General features: G+C 39.7%; 3 protein-coding genes across 3 annotated transcripts; 1 reads left to right on the plus strand and 2 right to left on the minus strand.

The window, feature by feature from the left end:
* Nucleotides 1-3,523: 3,523 nt before the first annotated feature.
* On the minus strand, nucleotides 3,524-7,039 carry LOC113008905 (uncharacterized). The gene is made up of 7 exons (XM_026146830.2): nucleotides 6,888-7,039; nucleotides 5,785-5,892; nucleotides 5,574-5,630; nucleotides 5,327-5,485; nucleotides 4,755-4,914; nucleotides 4,306-4,406; nucleotides 3,524-4,036 (listed from the first exon to the last, which is right to left on the minus strand). Exons 1-7 carry the CDS (start codon nucleotides 6,897-6,899, stop codon nucleotides 3,872-3,874), a joined length of 762 nt encoding a protein of 253 aa, XP_026002615.1. The 5' UTR covers nucleotides 6,900-7,039; the 3' UTR covers nucleotides 3,524-3,871.
* A 933-nt stretch (nucleotides 7,040-7,972) lies between these two features.
* LOC113008906 (uncharacterized) lies at nucleotides 7,973-11,734 on the minus strand. Its single transcript, XM_026146831.2, has 7 exons — nucleotides 11,672-11,734; nucleotides 10,993-11,085; nucleotides 10,697-10,753; nucleotides 10,436-10,594; nucleotides 9,988-10,201; nucleotides 9,763-9,851; nucleotides 7,973-8,425 (listed from the first exon to the last, which is right to left on the minus strand). Exons 1-7 carry the CDS (start codon nucleotides 11,681-11,683, stop codon nucleotides 8,324-8,326), a joined length of 726 nt encoding a protein of 241 aa, XP_026002616.2. The 5' UTR covers nucleotides 11,684-11,734; the 3' UTR covers nucleotides 7,973-8,323.
* Nucleotides 11,735-13,130: 1,396 nt separating this feature from the next.
* asb15b (ankyrin repeat and SOCS box containing 15b) lies at nucleotides 13,131-19,870 on the plus strand. Its single transcript, XM_026148134.2, has 13 exons — nucleotides 13,131-13,288; nucleotides 13,936-13,988; nucleotides 14,143-14,274; nucleotides 14,404-14,568; nucleotides 14,658-14,764; nucleotides 14,883-15,021; nucleotides 15,105-15,276; nucleotides 15,623-15,783; nucleotides 16,218-16,362; nucleotides 17,189-17,344; nucleotides 17,447-17,549; nucleotides 17,634-17,787; nucleotides 17,917-19,870. The coding sequence occupies exons 1-13, from the start codon at nucleotides 13,182-13,184 to the stop codon at nucleotides 18,084-18,086; spliced, it is 1,764 nt and encodes a 587-aa protein (XP_026003919.1). The 5' UTR covers nucleotides 13,131-13,181; the 3' UTR covers nucleotides 18,087-19,870.
* Nucleotides 19,871-19,965: the final 95 nt, after the last annotated feature.

Below are 19,965 nucleotides of genomic sequence, written 5' to 3' on the forward strand. Positions count from 1 at the left end.
GATTTCCCCACAAACATCTCTAAGGTTTATAGAAAATGGTGCAGAAAATGAGAGAAAATAACCAGTCAGCAGCAATCTTTGCTTTTGCACAATTTGAACCTTGAAGCAGATGGGCAACAGCAGCAGACCACACCAGGTACCAATCCTGTCAGCTAAGGACAGGAAACAGGCTATAGGTCACACAGGTTCACCAAAATTGGCCCAAGATTGGCCAGTGATGAGTACAAAATGCCTGGGTAATGTCACAAATGCCTGGGTAATGTCACTGATGACTGTCATGTTGATGACAGTCATCAGTGACATTAATTAATTTTCATTAATTTTCAACATTTTAGATTTTAAATATTCTAAGCAAGTCTCTACCAATTCTTGCAAAATTATCACACCCTCCGGCAGTGAAGTTTGAGCTGCTTCCGTCTGGCTGCAGACACAAATTACCACGGTGCAGGACTAACAAGTTTTCCTTTGTCGTTGCTGCCATTAATGTTTTAAGTGACAAACTGTGGAGTCCTGTTGTTGTTTTTCTTGTTTGTGTCTGATATTTTTCATTGCGCGCTTGTTTGCCGCTAGTGTACCACAAAATGCCCTTTGGGGATAATAAAGTTGACCATTTTTGGTACTCTGATGATATAGGGTCAGAGTTTGGCATAAACAACATAAATCCATCCAGCCTTTTATTAACAGTTCAGGCTGGTGGTGGCGGTGTAGTGCAGTCAACAAATCTGCAGTAACTGTGTGATGCTGTTATGTTAATATGAAGCAAAATCTGAAAGGAATGTGTCCAGCACCTGATGAATTATTGCCATGATGAATTAAAGCAGTTCTGAAGGCAAAAGGGGGTTGAATCCAACACTATCAAGGCGTACCCAAGGAAGTGGTGATTTAGCATATACACTATTTGCCCTATAAATTTAAAGGCTGAATAGAATATTTACCTAAAGCTTTTCAATATAACCTGATTTCTGCTGGCCATGGTCTGCAAGTAAGAAAATTAAATGGTCAATTAAAACTTAATTATTCTATATTATTAGGTGTGTCTTAAAGACATGTAAACGTCAAGTAATTCATCTTGTGTACACCAAATCTTACAAGATCTTAGGTGCTTTGTCGAAAAATGTAATCATTTATAGTCTAACAACATTTAGCCCAAATGCACTGTTTTGTTGAACATAACTTCATGAATTAGTTTTATTGCAACAGTCACAGAGACATTTTATGGGTGGTAGTGTTGTTTGTGAAGAAAAACAGGATGTGGAAAAATTCTCCAAATAAACCTCTGTCCCTTTGGAATAACACCATTCTCTCTGAATACAATACTTTGTTCAGAGGTCATGCATGTCGAAATATTCCCCGAAGAAGAAAAAAGAAAAGAAAAGAATGGAGGCCTTTTATCAAGCCCAGTGTTAAATAAACTTCACATGCCTGAACATGAAGTCTACCATTTCAATTACAAAGATTTCAGGAAGGCAACAAACTTGGTTCACTTTGATGACAAATCAGAATATATGCACAATACCGGCAGAACATCTGCTTAGTAGCCATTTATATGGATTAGCAAAAATAAAGTTCCTTAAAAAAAAAAAAAATTCTATTGCAATGAAAACTACAGTAAAAGGCGACAGTATCGTATACACTTTATGCTAATTACAGATGTTACATCCAGCTTTTCCCCACTTTTGCCTCCTCAAAAAAAAAAAAAAAAAAAAAAAAAAAAAAAGGGGGGGTGAATGACACGAGGGAGATGAAACAACATTTTCTGATTATTTCACTGCGGTCACCCTATAGACAACAAACACAGCCACACCTTTACAGCAAGGTGCAGCATTGCCAGTTGGCCACTCTGCTTTAACTATGTGCCTCTGGAGGAACAGATGTACAGACATTCACAACACAGACAGAGAGCAGAGGAGTGAGACGGAGGCGTGTAATGTTGTCACCACGTTTCCCCACCCTCAAAGCCAGAAAACTTTTATTGGCTGGGAGTTAAACACCCACTGCTGGAGGGCTGAAGCCCAGAAACCTCCTGAGCACAGCAAAATGTGGAGAAAATAAGAAACTACAAGCAGAGGAGAGTGGAAAGGCTCTCTGCAAATAATTACACTGTAACAGATTTATAGTAGGTCCAATGTGGTGACTGACATCTTGTAAAATTTGCTTTCGTCTGGGTATAAAAGATACTGAACAATCAACAATGTTGCATGTGAATTATCAATATGAGGGAAAAAAAAAAACAGTTAAAATGCTCCTCCCAAACTGCAGCCATGTCAGTCAGATGAACTGTATAGGTGAAAAACCTCAGGAAAAACAGAGGAAATCCAAGACAAACAGTTTTCAAATATGGGGACAGTATCTAAATATAGTAATTTGTAAATGTGATCAGACCCCTGCAGTGCAAAATGATGGATTTCTGAATTTGGTGAGAGTTACAACGCGCTTTCCTTTCTGCGTTCACAGTATTTTGTCTAGCTCCTGTACATTCACGATATAATTGGGCGTGTTCATCATTTGCATCACTAAAACAGCTGGAAACATTTTTGTAAGTGAAACACGTAACCAAATAACTTAAATACTTACACACAAATAACATGTTTTCACAAAATACAAATATGAAACCTTTACAAACAGTTCACTATAAAGACAACACTGTTTACACAAAGTCTACGACAGAAAGACATTTTACCAAAGATATATCCATATTTCATGGGTGTGTTTTGGAAGTTAATCATTCAAATACAGTCAACTGTTATTGAATACTAACCGGGCTCTGTAGGGTGCTTAGCCTGCGGTCTAGAAGGATTCTTAGCCTGTTGATTCATAGGGATCTGTGCACATCAGTCGTGTTTGTAACTGGCATTTCCTCCAGCCTACGGCCAGTTCTTTTGTGACGAGAACAAGCCCTCCTTATCCTTCTCACTGAGCTCATCCGTCCATCCATCTATCAGTCCCTATCTCCCTCACTTTCCCTCGTCCTGTCTGCACTGTCTCCCGCTCCGTCTGTGACACATGCACTACAAGAGTGCTCACACTCGGGGAGTCATGTTCTCATGACTGAACATGATTGACCCAGTGAATAAGGCATTAAAACCTCTAACACACTCACTGCGGCTGAGCAGCAGCTATAGATCACTGGGCAACGGCTTTGAAAATACAATGACTGGATTCAAAGTGCCTCTGGCGATGGCTATCTGCCATCTGGTCAGATCTTTGATACACAAAGTGGGACACTTGTTGAACTGCTCAGTGTGTTGTTTGTGAGTAGCAGGTTTGCAATTTGCGACAGATCGCAGATCATAATAATGTCAACAACAAGTACAGGACAGGCTGCGTGAGATAAAACGCAGCAACAGCATTTTAGTTGTTTCCTTTCAAGATAGCATTAATGTGACTGTACGTCTTTTTCTGCTTGTAGAAATCAGGTTGTTGCGAAGCAGTGAAAGGGCGGTCTTGGCAACCGCCCAGACAGAGTCATCAAGTGGATGACATGTGATGATTACATGATTTTAAGCTCCAGCGATACTTTTTTTTTTGATTGCAGCTTCAAAGTGAAGCACAAACCCCTTAAAGATATTAGTCCAGAGTGTGAGGAAAAACAAACTGAATCTGGTTGTCACAAAATAGGCCAGCGGAACCCAAGGCAGGAAAATCTGTGCTTTGCCAGCCATTTTGAAAGATAATCAGCTACCAAAGAAGTGCCGATGGGGAATTTTGTAGTACACCTGCCTCCACAACAGCTTGGGTTTGCTCTTGCAGAGTAGCTGTGGACCCTGCGCTCAGATGAGTGAAAGCAGAGGAGACCACTCATTTATCCAGCTGACTGGAGAGTGAGTTGGTATGCTGCTGTCCAAGTTTTTCCTTCTTTATTAAACGTCCTTCATCCACTTTCATGTTCAGCAATCGCTTCCCGCTCTGGCTGAGCGTCAGCAGCGTGGGTGAGTGTTTGAAGTGGGATGGAGATAGACACAGTTGGGATCGTGTCAGAAGGTTCCATTTGGCTATTTTCAGTGTTGCATACTGGTAAACGCTTTCCAGACTTGACCTAAAAAAAAAACAAAAAAACAAGGAAAACAAGAAAAGCACCAAGCCTGTGTTGGTCATACAGTTTCATATGACAGAAAGTAAATCTGAAAAGTGGGTTTTATTACGTTAACAGAGTCTCAGATTACTAATGAATTTTTGATGAGCTGTTAACCTTACAACTTCCTTCCTGGAAGTGCTCAATATAATGAGGGCACATTAACAGCCAGGCTTTTTTAGCCTAACCCACAAAGACCAGCAGACGGAAGCCTCAAGTCTAAATTCACTTACCAACCACACTATGAGAGCAACACAAGTGATGAAGGGGATGAGAACCAAAAGCAGGGGAGATCTTCTCGACCAAGCATCCCCACGATTCCCTTCATGAACCCCTGCAAGGAGGACGTTATTGACAATGTAACCAATCACACTTACACCTTAGAAATATGATAGAGGGCAGACCAATCCCCTTATTGAATGTGTGACAGAATACTCTGATGGAAATCAATCTTAGTTACAGCTAGGGACTGGTCATTTCAATACCTTTTGTTTTTGAGAGGTCATCAAATTACTTTTCTTTTTTTTTGTAAAGAAACGCTTCTGCCTTAAGGCTGCATATCTGATTACTGTACACAGCTGGATTCCTAATCCTAAACGAATGCCTCCCCCTCCAATAATCTACTTTATTTTGGAAGCTTTCACAAAAAAATCTGAACTTTAAATGCAAGTGAGGACTGTACCTGGTGTTTGTTCAGTACTAAGGCATGGTGGTGGCTCACAGGAGAAGTCAGTTGGTCCTTGAGCAGCAGTGTGTAAAAAGTCTCTGATGTAGTCAAAGTAAGGACCAGTCAGTAAGCCATGTTCCTGATAGTGACACTGGAAGCTCTGCATCGCCATTTCCTGTGGGAAATCAGACAACAAGCCAACCTTAAATACCTCAGTTATTCAATTAAATGTTCCTTAAAACAAGTCCCTCACTGTCTAGGTTATTACATTAATTTGGCATAAAATTAAGCTGCAGGGCTTATTTGCAAAACTAGCATAGTGTTAGTGTGTTTCCACATGCCCTGTAGGCCTGAACATTTCTAAGCGTTACCTGATGGAGATATACATACGAGTGCAGGCACCCAACGGTCTGCACAATATCACAGGTAACTTTGATTTTACAACATGTCGTGCTACACGCACACCAACACACTGCCAAAAGGGCTTTCTACCTGATCACTGATACTTTAAATTTTACAAAGGCACAAATTCAAGTACTGTTTGCAGAGAAGATGAGCAGCATAGACCACAGTGTCTCATTACCCACCAGCCTCTCGTGGTCTAAGGTGAAGCGTAAACTCTTGAGCATTGCAATGAAGAGGAGTACGTTGTCTTTGTTGGTGGAGATGGTGCCAAACGTGCTGGCCAGCTTCCGAAGACTTTGCTCCAGTGGATAGATATTTAACACCACCCAGCAGGTGCCAGCCTGAAGACGGAGAAACAGAACTATGAGCAGCTTTGATTCAATTCAAACCAATTTTATATTTGATTCTCTCACGTTGCATTATACATACCACTTCTTTGGGAATGTAACTAACAGGAATCTCATAATCATAGGGGATATTCTGCTTCTACAGAGGAATTAATGACAGGGAAGGATTTTTGTTTTTACTACAAATGATCAGGAATGGAAGCTCTTACAGAGATAATTTAACATGAAGCACAAAACAGAAGTTCATGTGTCAACGCACTATAAATATATGTATCAGTCTTGTAGTAACTCACCAATACTGGCAGCTTGTTCACATCATCAGTTATTGGTGACCCAAATTTTCCAGAGCAAAGATTCAAACTTGTTACCAGACTCAGGAGGAGACAAGGTGCTTTCAAGATCTGAGGGGGAAATGTATACCTTACATTACATAAGGTACAGCAATCGACATCTGCTGCGGTGTTGTTACTGAGCATTGATTTACCACATCCCTGAAATGAAAGTTGACCAGTTCAACCTCAGTGTTTTGTTTGAGGGTAGTGTGGTTGTATTACAGGATAATCAATTTCCCCCCCTTACTTAAAGGTGAGGATTCCAATGTCTTTGCCAGGCATAAAAGCCAATAAATAAAAGGCTGGGCAACATTTTAAGACTAGAAATGGAGCTAAATCTGTGGATCCAATTATTTTTAAATTTGATCTATAAACTATTTTAATGATCTGCTTTACCTAGTATAACCTTTTTCTCATTTTTGTCAATATTACAGTAAATTTACGATACATATATTTTAGACTGTCAGTGAAGTAAAGTGACACTCCCAGTTTAAAACTCACTGCTTCAAACGATAAACAATGAATTAATAAATGAATGTGCAAACTCGTTAGTGTCACATTTAATGCAAAATGCATTTTATCCTTTTATTTAAAAAAAAAAAAAATCAATTTTTTTTTACTCCTCTTAGCGTGTCACGTTACTGCCTCTTGAAGAGTGCTGCAGCAGCAGTACGTGCAGCATTTACTGTAGATCTCTTAATAACATTCAACTGCTTTTAAATGCAGCTCAAAAAGGAAGCATGCTTCATAACATGAACTTTTTGATGTAGTCCTGTAATGTTATATGATTGTAATATTCCCTTTATCAGTTTAGCACTTATCTAATAAAACAGTCAGCTTGAAGAAACCCACAAGGCTACATTTCTTTATAAAAAGCACAGTGGCATTTCATAACAAGCAAGCAGCTGACAAAAAAAACAAAGAATGCAGGAAATGTTAATATAAAATAATATTCCTGTTATTTAATGAGCAAAGTTAAGAAAAATCAATGCCAGTATGGAAGCGTATACAGTTACACATATTACATATGTTAAAAACATTAAAAAATTAAAGGACATACTTACTTTCTTCCTCATATGGAGAAAGAATCCCAAGTTTCTCAAATGCAGTGCATGAAATTCAGTTTTTTCAGTCCAAAGACAGAGCTCATCTCTGTGTGTCTGTGGGTGTAATGTCCAAGCGTGTAGTGAAACTTGAGGATGGGCCGGCAGTCTGCTTTCACTTCAGACAAACTGGCGGACTTCTGACGTGTTGGAGTGGCCGCCTACAGGCTGAGTCATTATGTCGCACACTGACGCTGTCTGAGACTTTTCCATAAACTCCCACATATCAATTTGTTCGTCAGGATAAAGTGGGTGCTTGTTCTCTCGAGAGAATATTTCGCTTAGAATATGTCAAGGTTATTCCTCAAGCTGTTGTTTGGAAAGTGAAAATCAGATGAGGTAGTTCAGACGTTCAGCCGTGCTCTTTGATGCAGTACTTTTTGCTGTAACCTATTACTGTTTACATATTTTTTGATTATTTTGGACATACTTGGGCTCAAAAATACACATTATTGCACGTATAGGTGTTGCATAACCCACTTGTGAAGTGCATTTTTATACATTACATTATAGAAAGCAAGAATTCCATGTGTGGACTTGCGTAAATATACTCCAGTTAAAGGCCGATCTCTAACCACAGGGAAACGGCCAGTTGATGACAGTGTAATGATATTTTGATTTGAGGTTTCAATGATATTTTTAACTGCGACTCCCAAACTGAATCACCACCTGAATGGCTCCAGTTCAGAATAGCAGATAAAGAACCTGGTCTTTTCAGAAGCGTCAGACAAACTGATTTAAACAGCAGCCAGGATGAGAAGCAATTTTTGACAGCTATCCAGCCACTAATTTCTCCATTTGTGCCTTGTCCTGCCTCTGACCCGGAAATCATCTCAGCGCACAATCATGACGAACAACGCTATGACTATACGAATAAGTTAATTTGTATTTAAAAATATTTGTCATTCAAAGAGATCTATTCTCAGTTTGTTCATGACAAATAAATATGACATCCATATTCTGTTTTCTTGTGCCATACAAAATGCAAGAACTTTCATCAACTCCATTAAGTGGCAGCAGTAAGCTAGTGGAGAGAAAGAGACACATTATGCAGCTGTGCATCATCTCATTTAATTCACATTGGTTCAAACACATAACTAAAGATGTCCCGTTTTGTTGCCACGGTTCCCCTCTTCTTGCTTCACTTGCTCAGATATCAGGTTGGAGGAAAAGAATTGAGAGATTAAAAAAAAAAACAAAAAAACATAAGACCGGATTCTTGTGGCGTTGTTTGCGAGATAGCACCAGTTGAATTCCGCAATCTCTCATACAGCAGCTTTAGTCTGTGCCTTGAAGCCATCAGATCACTCATTTATCCAGCAGACTCGTGCCAACAACAGAACAACCTGGAGAGCGAGTCGTTCTATTGCCGTCCAGTTTTTTTCCCTTCCTTCTTATTAATCATGCTTCAGAGAGGCAGTCGGAGTTTGGGTCATTTTAGTAGGTTGCATTTGAATATTTTCAGTGCTGCAAACATGTAAACGCCTTCGGGACCTGGACTGGAGAAACAAACAAAAAAAAAGAGCACCCAAATAATGTTTATCATACAAAAACAGCCTCAAAGTACTGCTGAATTTTTGATGAGCTGTTGAACTTTAGAAGAATTGCCTTCCTGGAAGTGCCAACTAAAATGAAGACTCATTAGGAAATAGGCTTTATTAGACCACACAGGCCAAGAGTCTGTACAGCTGAGTTGAAGTTTTAACACTAAGGGCGATTCTCTTTAGAAGAGGTTCAAAATAGATACCCCAAATTAGGGTTTCTTTATCCGGAGAGGACCGTGCAGTCCTCTTTGAACTGTTAAAAAGCAGCAGCACAGCTCTGGTCCCGTGCTTTCTCAGCTTGCATTACGGACCATTTCTGCACTAATGCAGTTATCTGCCTGAATAACCGAAAGCCAAGAGTGCACTTCTGGAGAGGTTGTACACAGGAAAAAGAGTTTTGAGCTTAATGCTTATGCCATTGTGCAACAAGCCATCCATCTTTCACTGCTTATCTGGGTTTGGGTTGCAAGGGCAGCAGTCTGAGCAGAGAAGACCAGACTCCCCACACCAGCTCGTCCATCCGGGGGTGACACCAAGAGATTCCCAAGCTAGCCGAGAGATGTAGTCTCTCCAGCGAGTGTTTGGTCTGTCCATCGGCCTCTTCCCGGTGGGACATGACCACAACAACATACCTAGGAGGCCTAGTCAGTAGCTTGAACAATCTCAACTGACCCCTTTCAATGTGTAGCAGCTCTACTCAGAGTTCCTCAAATGACTGAGAGCCCATTCTTAGAAGGAAACTCCTTTCTGCTGCTTGTATCCACGAACTCAAACTTGTGGTCACTACCAAAAGCTCATGACAATAGATGAGAATAAAAGTGCAGATTGATCAGTAAATTTAGACCGCTTTGCTTTTATGCTTAGCCCTCTTATTACTGCAAACGCTACTCCCAACCAACCAGACTCATGGAAGTAATGCTTCCTGTGAAGCTACATAGCATGTCTTAAAGGAGGTGTTACACCAACATGCACACAATTTTAATACCAAATAGGAATGTCTGGCAGGTTTGTTTAACATATTGATCATATTTTACTGATAAAAGTACACCACTATAAAGTGTTTTCTATCGGTATTAAACTCAAACGTTTTGTTGGCATTTATCCATAAGCCAGCATGGATGAATGAAATTGTTGACTCAACAGTACTTGCTGGGGAAAAAAAACAAAAAACAAAAAAACGATTTGATGAACTGTTGCATTCTGTTAGAGATTTTACTCACTAATTTGTTGGGAATTTCAGGGCAAGGAAAGTTGATAAACTTACTGGGTTAGGGGTTTGATGGTTTACTCACCAGCGACAAAAACACACAAACAATGACACAAACTGCAATGGAGATGGTGACAAAAATCAAAAGCGTCAAGTTGTCGTCCTCCAGAAACTCTGCAAATGACAAAAAACAAAAAAACAAAACAAAAAAAAAAAACAAAAAAATACACTGAGTACACTTTCCCCCCCATTATTTTCTAAGTTACATAAAGCACCCAAGTCCGGTGCATTAACTGCATTAACATTGTACCTGGTGTTTGTTGAGTTCTAAGGTTAGGTGGTGACTGGGATGTTTCTTGAGTCGTAAATGTTTGTCGAGTACTTGGGCACGGTGGTGGTTCACATGAGAAATCAAATAGTCCTCGATCAGCTCCACGTAAGAGGTTTTCCATGTAGTCAAAGTAAGGGCCAGATGGTATGTGCTGTTCCTGATAGTGGCAATCAAAGTACTGCATCAATATTTCCTGTGGGAATCAGATAACATGCTCATTTGAAATAACTAAATTACACAATTAAGTGTACAAAAACAAATTCTGCCTAAAACTGAGTTTCAGTGTTCTCTTGCACAGTGAACCAGTGTGCTTCTACAAATTAAACTACATCTCATTTTAAAACTATGCATGTCACAGTCCAAACGCTATTTAAAATAAATATGCTGTCAGAAATGCATATAATGAATGAGGTCGATGATTACCCACCACTTTCATATGGTCAAACTTCAGCCACACAGTTTGGAGAATTTCAATAAAAATAAGCAGGCTTTCTCTGTTGGTGGATTTGTCACCAAAATTGTTGGTCAATCTCTCAAGACTTTGCTCCAATGGATAGATATTTAGCACCACCCAACAAGTGCCAGCCTGGAGAGGCATGTACAAAAACCATGAACAACCTTTGTCAAACAAAAATAAAATTAAAAATAGTAAAAGAAATTTGCTCATATTTCTTCATTTCATACATACCACCTCGTTGGGAACATAACTAATGGGAACCAAATAGTCACTGGGAAGATCCTGCTTCTATAGGGGAAATAGGGACCATCAGAGAGGTTTTTGTTAAAAAAAAAAAAAAATCCAACAGAATTGTGATTAAAAATTAAAAATTTCTTTTATCCAAGCATAGCAGACCTCTTTGGTTATCATATTGTCAGAAATAAGAAAAAAAGATTTCTGTAAGTTCTCCAGAGGTTAACTCTGGGCCAAGAAAAGCCCCGCAACATAGAACAAATGTGACATACATCAAGCCTGTAGCAACTCACCAACAGTGCCACTCTATGGAGATCGGTTACTGGTGACCCATATTCAAAGCAGAGAGTCAAATTTGTCAAGAGACTCAGGAGGAGAAAAGGCACCTTTGGGATGAATATGAAAGTATTGCTACATCATACAGTGTATATGCTTTACATTATGTATAGTCATTTAGAGTTATAAAAATAAATTTGGGATTGGTGACGTTTGTGTGCAGCAGCAGAAATTAGATTTCACCATAGTCTCACATTTAAGTCTAACAGTCCCAGTATTGTTTAAGCTATATAAATGTAGCTATATATAATTTTTTAGGGTTTAAAACAGTATAAAACTAGCTGATGACAATAAAATCTTGCTCTAAGTGCCACCTTAAATTTACTGTCAAATATAGCATAAATAGTACAGTTTGACATAAGCATGGGCCACTGTTTAAAAAAATTAAATTATAAGGGAATTCAATTAGTCACACTGTAAAAATTTACACAAGTTTTTATGTTTACTGCCAAGTTAGCTGGGATTACTTGTAAGAGTTGCTCTGATATTTTGTTAAAACCAAGATAGCTAGCTCTAGTTTACGTTGAACTTGCCAGCGGGCAAGCTAGCAGCCCATCCCAATTACAGTAGCATCGTTTTAAGTAAGATATGAGATCAAATCCCATCAAACAAGGTCTCACTGCCCGTTTGGCCTACCTTGACATCCATTACCAACACCTGCACCCTCTGACTGACAAAAGTGAGGGGGAGGAGCTGCAAACGGCCTTTTATGGAAACCCTTGGACGCAGGGAGGGAAACCCCATGAAATATATATTACTCTAGTTGCAAGATCTATGCATCAAAAAATAAAAAAATAAATATTATTTAATGACAATACTGTTTATAGCCACTTTATATTAAATGATTAACCATGTTTTTGTTTTGTTTTTTTGCTTTGTTAAAGCTCTCGTTAAAGTCATTAAAAGAATTTCATTGAATAAAAAAATATTGAAATGATTTAATTTCAATATGCCGTTAACATAATTTGATATTTAATTACATTTTTGGTTATTTTGGATTTGATTAAAGCTATCTTAAATTGTTTGTTTCTTTGTAGTTAGTTAATTTCCTAATATCCATTTCCCTTTTGTATCTATTTTTCCAAAAATTCTCCTATGTCAGTTCCCCAGACTTTGGCAGCTTATGGTTTTTAAACATTTTGCTGTAACTGCTTTCCCTTTTATTACTTTATGATCAAATTTTACTATGAATCATGATCATCAAATAATTAGGGGGCAAAATACCCCCCACTTTTTCAAAACTTCAAACAGGCCAAATCAGCTCAGTCCCTTTCTGCTAGATATGGGCACAAGTGTAATATACTTAAGGTTGAGAGACTGTTAATGTGGAGATCATTCTGGGCTTTGAGAAATTACCACTGACATTTTCCACTATTTTTTCCAACATTATACAGGAATGAATTATGCAAATCAATCAGAAATCAGCTGCAGCCATGTGTCCTTTCACTGTCTTTCCATGTAAGCAGCTTTGGAAGGGAAGTATCCCTTCTTTTGCATACATCTGATTTAACTTCTTCATTCACATTACTGGGATGTATATTGTTAAGATTATTAATTATATGTAGAACTTCTTCATCATTTTATTATTTTGAGCTAATGCAATGAATGCAGGTTTCCAAAAGTCAGGTCTCAACTTCTCACAAGCTTGCGTGTTTCAATTACATGGGAACAAATAACTTCATTCGACTGAACACACAGTGCAGAAGTACTTTGTCTGCTGCAGTTGTAAGAGAAGACGTGGAAGGCATAGTCTGAGCTGAGGCAGGTCATCTAAAGCAGGCCACATCTAAATATAACCCAAACAGCTTAACACACTGCAAAACAAAAACACAACCAGGCTGTGAGCTGGAGACCTCAAGGGGACTTATTCAGATCAACCGGTGAGACCGACTAATATGACTAACATGAAATGCAAGTTAAGGTTGTTGTGTAATTTCCAATAGGACTGCTTTACATTAGCATGCTTATGTCCTGCATGAATAGTGGTGATACCGTGCCAGAAAGTTGCATGCTGTGCAGAAAGCACGATCTACAGACTGATAAGGTTTCTACATTGTATAATTCACCTTCATACTGTACGCGAAACTCCTATTTATGAAAAGAATTCAAGTGCCCCTTTCTCTTGCTTTTGTCTCTACATATAGAAATGGAGGACTTTGAACAGGAGGCCATAAATGAAGACTTGATTGAGTTTGCTATTCGAGAGAGCATTCAAGATGCCTACAAGCTGCCATGCTCAGTGCAAACAGATAGGTATGGAAAACCAAGAAGGGTCTTTAATGTTTATTATTAATGAAAATTGACAGTTAGGTCAATAAGTATTTGGACAATCATATAGATTTTGTAATTTTGCCCGCATACAATGTCACAGTGGTTTTAAATGAAACAATCCAGATGTGATTGAAATGCAGACTTTCAGCTTGAGTAGCATTCCCAGTATGCTTCAGATCACGATCTGTTCTCATTCTGAAGCATCATCCAGTCACTTTTGCAGCATTTGGCTGAATCCGAGCAGAGAATACAGCCCTATGCACATAATTCATCCTGCATCTAACCAAGTCAGAACACTGTTGAGGAGGTAGGCGTACCATTGTCAAAGTCTACAATCAGCAGAATGTAAATACAGAAGGTTTACAACAAGGTGCAAACCACTGGTTATGCTCAAGAACAGGAAGGCCAGATTAAAGTTTGCCAGAAAACATTGAAAAGAGCCTGCACAATTGTGGAAAAAACCAAGATTATATGAACTTTTACTATACTTAACCTGTACTTATGGACCTAACTGTATTGTTAGGAGTTGTTTATGTTCCAAATTAACAAAATTTTAAGGCAATCAGCAATCAAAAGTATAATGAAGCTCTATCATAGTGTTTCCAGAGTAAATGCTTTCATTTTCATAGGAAAAACACAAATAGTGTGGAGTTTATGAAGATTATGGCAGCCATTCAAAAAGGTAATGTTCCCTTTAATCATGTTTGCCTTTTGCATGCGGCATTAAGCAAAGACGTACAAGGCGGGCGCGCCTACATTTAAACTCACTGTTGGTCATAAATATTAAAAATGTTTCCCTGTGAGTCTCCTTGTGGCTCTTGTTTGTATCTTGGCAGGTGATGTGGATGCGCTGCAGGAGCTGTCAGGTTGCGCGTCTGCCTTCAGAGAGAGTGACAGCAGGGGCTGGCTGCCTCTGCACGCAGCAGCTGTGCAGCTGCAGCCAGATGTCCTCCACACAGTGCTGCAGGGTGAGAGTGAAAACCAGTGTGATGTCAGCTTGATCAAACTATTTAGTGGAATGTAAGCTACAATTACTGGAGCAGTGGGCTGAGTAGATTTCCACCTTTAACGCAGTCTTAATGGTGTTCTTGTTGCAGTGTTGGAATCCACCGACCTGACCCTGGAGGAGCAGACGGAGGACGGTGATACGGCTCTGACTCTGGCAGCTGAGGCCGGCCAGGTGGAAAACATCAAGCTACTTCTGAAGCACGGAGCTTCACCGCACAACAACAACAGCAGGAATGAATCACCTCTGCTAATCGGTAGCACAACACACTCAGACAGCTGACACAACACCTTCATTATTATGCTTTTTTTTTATGGAATCATTTTTTGTTTTCCATTTTTGCAGCAGTGAGACAACGCTCATACGACATGGTTCTTTCCCTCATCATGGGCGGGGCCTTCGTAGAGCAGGTGTGTCTCACCAAGTGGAGGGCCATTCACGAGGCAGCAAAGGTGAATGGAGCTGAATCTAAACTCAAAGTTCAGGTTTAAGCACAAAATTTTATTTTTCTCTAGTTTTTATTACCTTTCTTTCCTTATGTGTTCATTTGTGTCCTATCCCTCACCCCAGGAGGGTTGTGCAGCTATTATGATGCTGTTACTCCGACATGGAGCCAAAATAACAAGCAGAGACGGTCATGGCGTGACACCGCTGGGGATCGCAGCTGAACATGGCAACTCTGAAGTTTTAGACATACTTATACACCACGGTAAAACAGTATATGTTGTATCATGCCTCATAAAAACCTCCTGACGGGTCAGACATTGCTGTATTTTCTCTGAACTCCACTAGGTGGTGATGTGAATGCCCAGGCAAGCAATGGAGACACAGTCCTGTATGATGCAACCGGATCTGGAAACCTGGACTGTGTCAAGCTGCTTTTGGAGCACGGAGCCAACCCAAATGTTGCCAGCTACGCCTGCCAGCTGCCCATCCATAGAGCTGCGTATGAAGGATACATACTGTGAGTTCATGCAACTTTAAGCTCACTCTCAAACCCAATAACATCTGACTACATTCAACAACATTCTAACTAATAATCCCCAAAATAAATAACTTGACCAAAAACACTTTCCTCTAATTTTGCAGCCAATTTGAATGTAAAGCATCTGTCTCCGCAGCTGCAGTGCTTTCTCTGTACTCATCGCCACAAAGAGCCCTCTGTTTATCACTGTTTTTCACTTTTGTCACTGAATAACAGTAGAGCTCACACCACGATCTAATGAACATTTTTGTCTCTGTTCTGTTTTGTGTTTTGCCCCGCTCTCTTCCTGTTTATCTCCCACCCACCCGATCTTCTTTCTCTTCAGAATCCTGAGGACTCTCATCCCTATCACCACAAAGAGAGCTATTCGCCTCTCAGGCCAGAGCCCTGTCCACTCTGCTGCAGACGGGGGGCAGGTTCAGTGTCTAGAGCTGCTTATCCAGAAGGGTTATGATGTCAACGCCCTGCTACATGCACACATCTCTGGTACGAATCAGCTGGATGCGCACGTGCACACAACATCAACTCAGGCCATTTAGTTATCATAGTGAGTTTCTAAATTATGCAGGACTAAAGCGGTACACGCAAATACACACATTCGGTAAATGCAAAGATGCACGCACATGCAAAAAACAAGTGCAGATGAAAACATCTCTTCAGTGACTGTGAAGGGTGCTTCAGCCCCCATCACTGATAAAGTTGTGGTTCATATTTGCGACATTGCACTGCAAAAAATGCAAATCAGTGTGAAGTTTATCCATCTGAACACAGGACTAAACATCTATACACTGGACTATATATGTAGAGCAATATGCAAAGTCAATGCTTGGTGATGTTGGGATTTTCTAAAGTGATGAAGTTTCCAGCCCTCTTAAAAAAGTCGTTTATATTTGTAAGCACAAGTACTGTAAATGCTGCAGAGAACTACGGGGACCTCAGGAAAACTCCTCTCTACTTCGCTGTATCCAACGGTGATGTAACCTGTTCGGAGAGGTTGCTGGCGGCTGGCGCGAGAACTGACCTGGATCCACTGCGATGCATACTGGTTGCTATACGTGCTGAGAGGTAAATAGCGTATGTACATACAGTGCTGTAAAAAAGTATTTGCCCCCTCCTGATTTCTTTGTCACATTTGCATGTTTCCTATCGTCACACATTTTAAAATTAGACAAAGCTAACCCGAGTAAATACAAAGTACAGTTATTTAACAATGATTTAATTTATTAAGGGAAAAAGCTGGTCCAACCAATCTGGCCCAGTGTGAAAAAGTAATTGCACCTGCTTGGTGCAATTCAACTGTAATTAACTATATTTTTTATAGAAAGCTGAATTTAGTCACTATTCACTATTCAAACCCAGGCCCGATTATTACCTACTGAATGAGGAATTTGTGTGAAAAAGTAAAGGAGGCTAAAAGATCTCAAAAATCAGCTCATTGTTTTAAAATTTAAAGAAACTTAAGAACAGATGAGAAACAAAATCATTGCTATATATCAGTCTGAAAAGGCTTACAAAGCCTTTGTAAAGCCAACATTTCCTGGAGTGCTTGGCCTACCAATATTACTCCAATAATTATGTCATGTTTACCAAAATGTGGCCTAGTCAAAGCCAACCACTTATTAGATTTAAAGGACAATTACTGTGTAAAATATTTAGTGTTTACACAGGTTACCTCTGTCTATTATCTGAAACATGCTCACAGGCAGTGTGACAAATATGCAAAACAGTAAGAAATCAGGAAGTACGATTAGGCAAATATTTTTTTAACATCACTATAAATGTAATTTGACTATACAGTACATGTAATTTCTGACTATTATCATTTCTGGTATTGGCAGCGCTGTGTTACAGCAGAGGCATTAAAATCTTCTTTTTTTATTTCTGTAACCAGGTTCGACTTGGTGGAGCTGTTGCTGTCCCATGGAGCAGAGGTTAACTGTTATTTCAGAGTGATCAGCAACACGGTGTTCCCCACAGCACTGCAGTACTGCTTCAGAGACCACGTCATGCTGCGATTGCTGCTCAACAGTGGATATCACGCTTACAAGCACGTATACCTGCTGTGAAATTAGTCGATATTCGATTTATTTACAGAGGATATGTAGTTCAGATTCATCAATTTCATTATCGGATTTTTGCAACCGTACAGGTGTTTCCAGTGCGGTCATGGTGACAGTGAAGAATTGGATAGTACCTGGACTGAGCTGCATAACCAAGCCTATCAGATTTACAGTCAACCGAAAGTCATCTCAGTAAGAGACACTACAGGCAGACACACAGACCATCTGTTAGCTAACCTCTACAATATGTCACTTCCCTTTTCTTTTCTTTTTCAGTTCTGTGAGTTTGTGTCAGTATCATGCCTTGCTCACGTTGTAGGCAAAGTGGTAAGGATGCTACTGGACTACGTCAGCCATGTCAGCATTTGTTTTAAGCTCAGACAAATCCTGCAGAGGAGGCCGGAGTGGGATGAGATTTCTGACATACTGGGTAAAACTGCAGAGACAAGTCTGTAGATAAGAAAAACGTGCAAAACATGCACTCTAAAGCAGAGAAAAACATGACATTTTGAAAAGTGATTTAAAAAGCTGGAGGTTATGTGTGTTTCTGTGTCCAAAGGGAAGCCACGGTCTCTGCAGCACTTGTGTCGACTGGTAATCAGAAGTCACATGAGCCTCAGGACCTTGAATGACCCTGAAACTATGGCTGCTGGTCCCTTCCCCCCAAGGCTGATGAACTACCTGAACTACAGAGAGCGTGACCTGTACGGTGACCTGTTATCTGTGTGAAACACGTTTTATTTATACATGTGACTAAAGTGTGAAAACAGCCAAAGTGCTCATTTAATGCAATACCTTATTTCAGTTGTTTTTTTACAGACTGAATTAAAAACCAAAAAATGAATGTCTAGTATATGAAATAGATGTCCCTCACACAAGTGTTTCAGTTCATGCATGAGGAGAGCTGAGCAAGTGTGACCTGGTCCTGGACCTTTGCAGGGTGACGTGTGTTAAACCTTGGATGCACGAGTGACTGGACCCAACATTCTTCCATAAGTGGGTCAAAAATGGCCTGTGTTAATTATGCCGCTTTTGTTATTGTGATTAAAAATAATCATTTGTGTTATATTTTATACTATATTTTGGTTCAGACAAGAATGATTTGATGTTTGAAATATTTTTTTCACATTTTGAAAATCGGAAATGAAAAAAAAAAAATACAAACCAGCAACAGAACAATGTCAACATCCATTTTGTTTGTGTGTCGGTATGAGCGATACTTCCTCTCTTTATATTTTCTTTGTCCTCCTGTCTGTATGAAGTTTTGACCTATTTCTGGCTGTAATCCCTTCACACAGGTACATTGATTTTGTCGCACTGACTGCTGACTTTATGATCTTCGTTACTTGGATCTGAAATCTTGTTGTCTTCGATTGGCTTTTTTTCCTGGGGCCCAGTTGTGACTTTTGTCACTGTGATTGTGGTTTGCCGTTGGGAGCAACCTTCCAGCCGGCTTCTCATATGTGATGCAGCAAGCTCCTTTGAGAGCTCGGTGAGGACGACCCGTCATGCAGTTGCGATACCAGATACCAATGTGAAGCTGCACCACAGCACCATGGGCCACCTCTGTGTTTTACACTGGCAGGTGTAGGTGCCAACAAACCGTGGAATGTGATTAATTGTGTTTTTTTTAATCCTTTCTGGTATTTTCCTCCATGCCGTACCGCTGAATGCAAACTCTGTGCTGTAAACCTCTTCAGAAGACACTGCACAGGAGGCAACATTATCTGTGGTGATGTTGCGTCTTGTCTTTTTGAACCTAGTGCAAAACTGCTGGACCGGGATTTCCCCCAGATTCTGAACTTCTTCCCCTGACTGTCTCCCAATACAAACCCGTCCAGTTCTTGCATAGGGGATGCATGCATCACAGACTCAGAAGAACTTTTGGCTATGACAAGCTTGTTTGGCATCTACTGTAGAAATTTGAACCTCCCCCTGAACAGCACAAGCTGTTTATCTACAGTGACACAATCACTGTAAGTGGTAAATGTGTGCTGCCTGCTAGTTCTTGCTGTTTAAAATAATCTTCTTAACGTGTTACACTCTTTGTGTTCAATAAAATATATTTTCCTGACAGTCGCAGTTGACAATAATCAAAGGTTCCCATGAAATTCCATAGGAAATGATTACGGGTATTTTCTGGCCCACTTATGGAAGCTTGGGGTAGTAACACAAAAACTAAAACTTTGTACATGTATAAAAGGTAAGTTAAAAATGTCATTGGCGTAATATCAAAAACACTTTTTTAAGGAATAGTTGGAACATGAAATTATAACAACTTTTCATTAATTAGATATTGCAAGGAAAAGACCACACCAGATCCTTTTTGACCCACTTATGTGTCTAAGGGTTAACAAAATCTCAAGCCCACATGGCCATTAAAGAGATGACGGGTAAACCTCGCATTAATTGTTTCATCCTTCTTTTTTAGTGTCTTGACAATCTGGTGTCTTAAAATGTAAACATAAAAGTCATAATATCAGTGAAATATAATAAACTGTGACATTTACAAAGTTGTGTAACCTCTGTGTCTTTATGACCTGATGACATCCAATTACCAAAGAATGAATTTATTGTTTTCTATTTGAGTTAATAGTCAGGAGTCTGT

Source organism: Astatotilapia calliptera, chromosome 17 (genome assembly GCF_964374335.1).
Source record: "Astatotilapia calliptera chromosome 17, fAstCal68.1, whole genome shotgun sequence".
Classification (NCBI taxonomy): domain Eukaryota; kingdom Metazoa; phylum Chordata; class Actinopteri; order Cichliformes; family Cichlidae; genus Astatotilapia; species Astatotilapia calliptera.

Excerpts from the sequence above, each read along its gene's own strand:
- asb15b (XM_026148134.2), top strand. The coding sequence starts at position 13,182 with ATGGAGGACTTTGAACAGGAGGCCATAAATGAAGACTTGATTGAGTTT. Across the intron at positions 14,275-14,403 it reads CCTCCACACAGTGCTGCAGG|TGTTGGAATCCACCGACCTG; the intron begins GTGAGAGTGAAA and ends TTCTTGTTGCAG. Across the intron at positions 17,550-17,633 it reads GTCAACCGAAAGTCATCTCA|TTCTGTGAGTTTGTGTCAGT; the intron begins GTAAGAGACACT and ends TTTCTTTTTCAG.
- LOC113008906 (XM_026146831.2), bottom strand. Across the intron at positions 10,754-10,992 it reads TCCATAGAGTGGCACTGTTG|AAGCAGGATCTTCCCAGTGA; the intron begins GTGAGTTGCTAC and ends TTTCCCCTATAG. Across the intron at positions 9,852-9,987 it reads TAGAACTCAACAAACACCAG|AGTTTCTGGAGGACGACAAC; the intron begins GTACAATGTTAA and ends TGTCATTTGCAG.
- LOC113008905 (XM_026146830.2), bottom strand. Across the intron at positions 4,915-5,326 it reads CCTTAGACCACGAGAGGCTG|GAAATGGCGATGCAGAGCTT; the intron begins GTGGGTAATGAG and ends GATTTCCCACAG. Across the intron at positions 4,407-4,754 it reads TAGTACTGAACAAACACCAG|GGGTTCATGAAGGGAATCGT; the intron begins GTACAGTCCTCA and ends TCCTCCTTGCAG.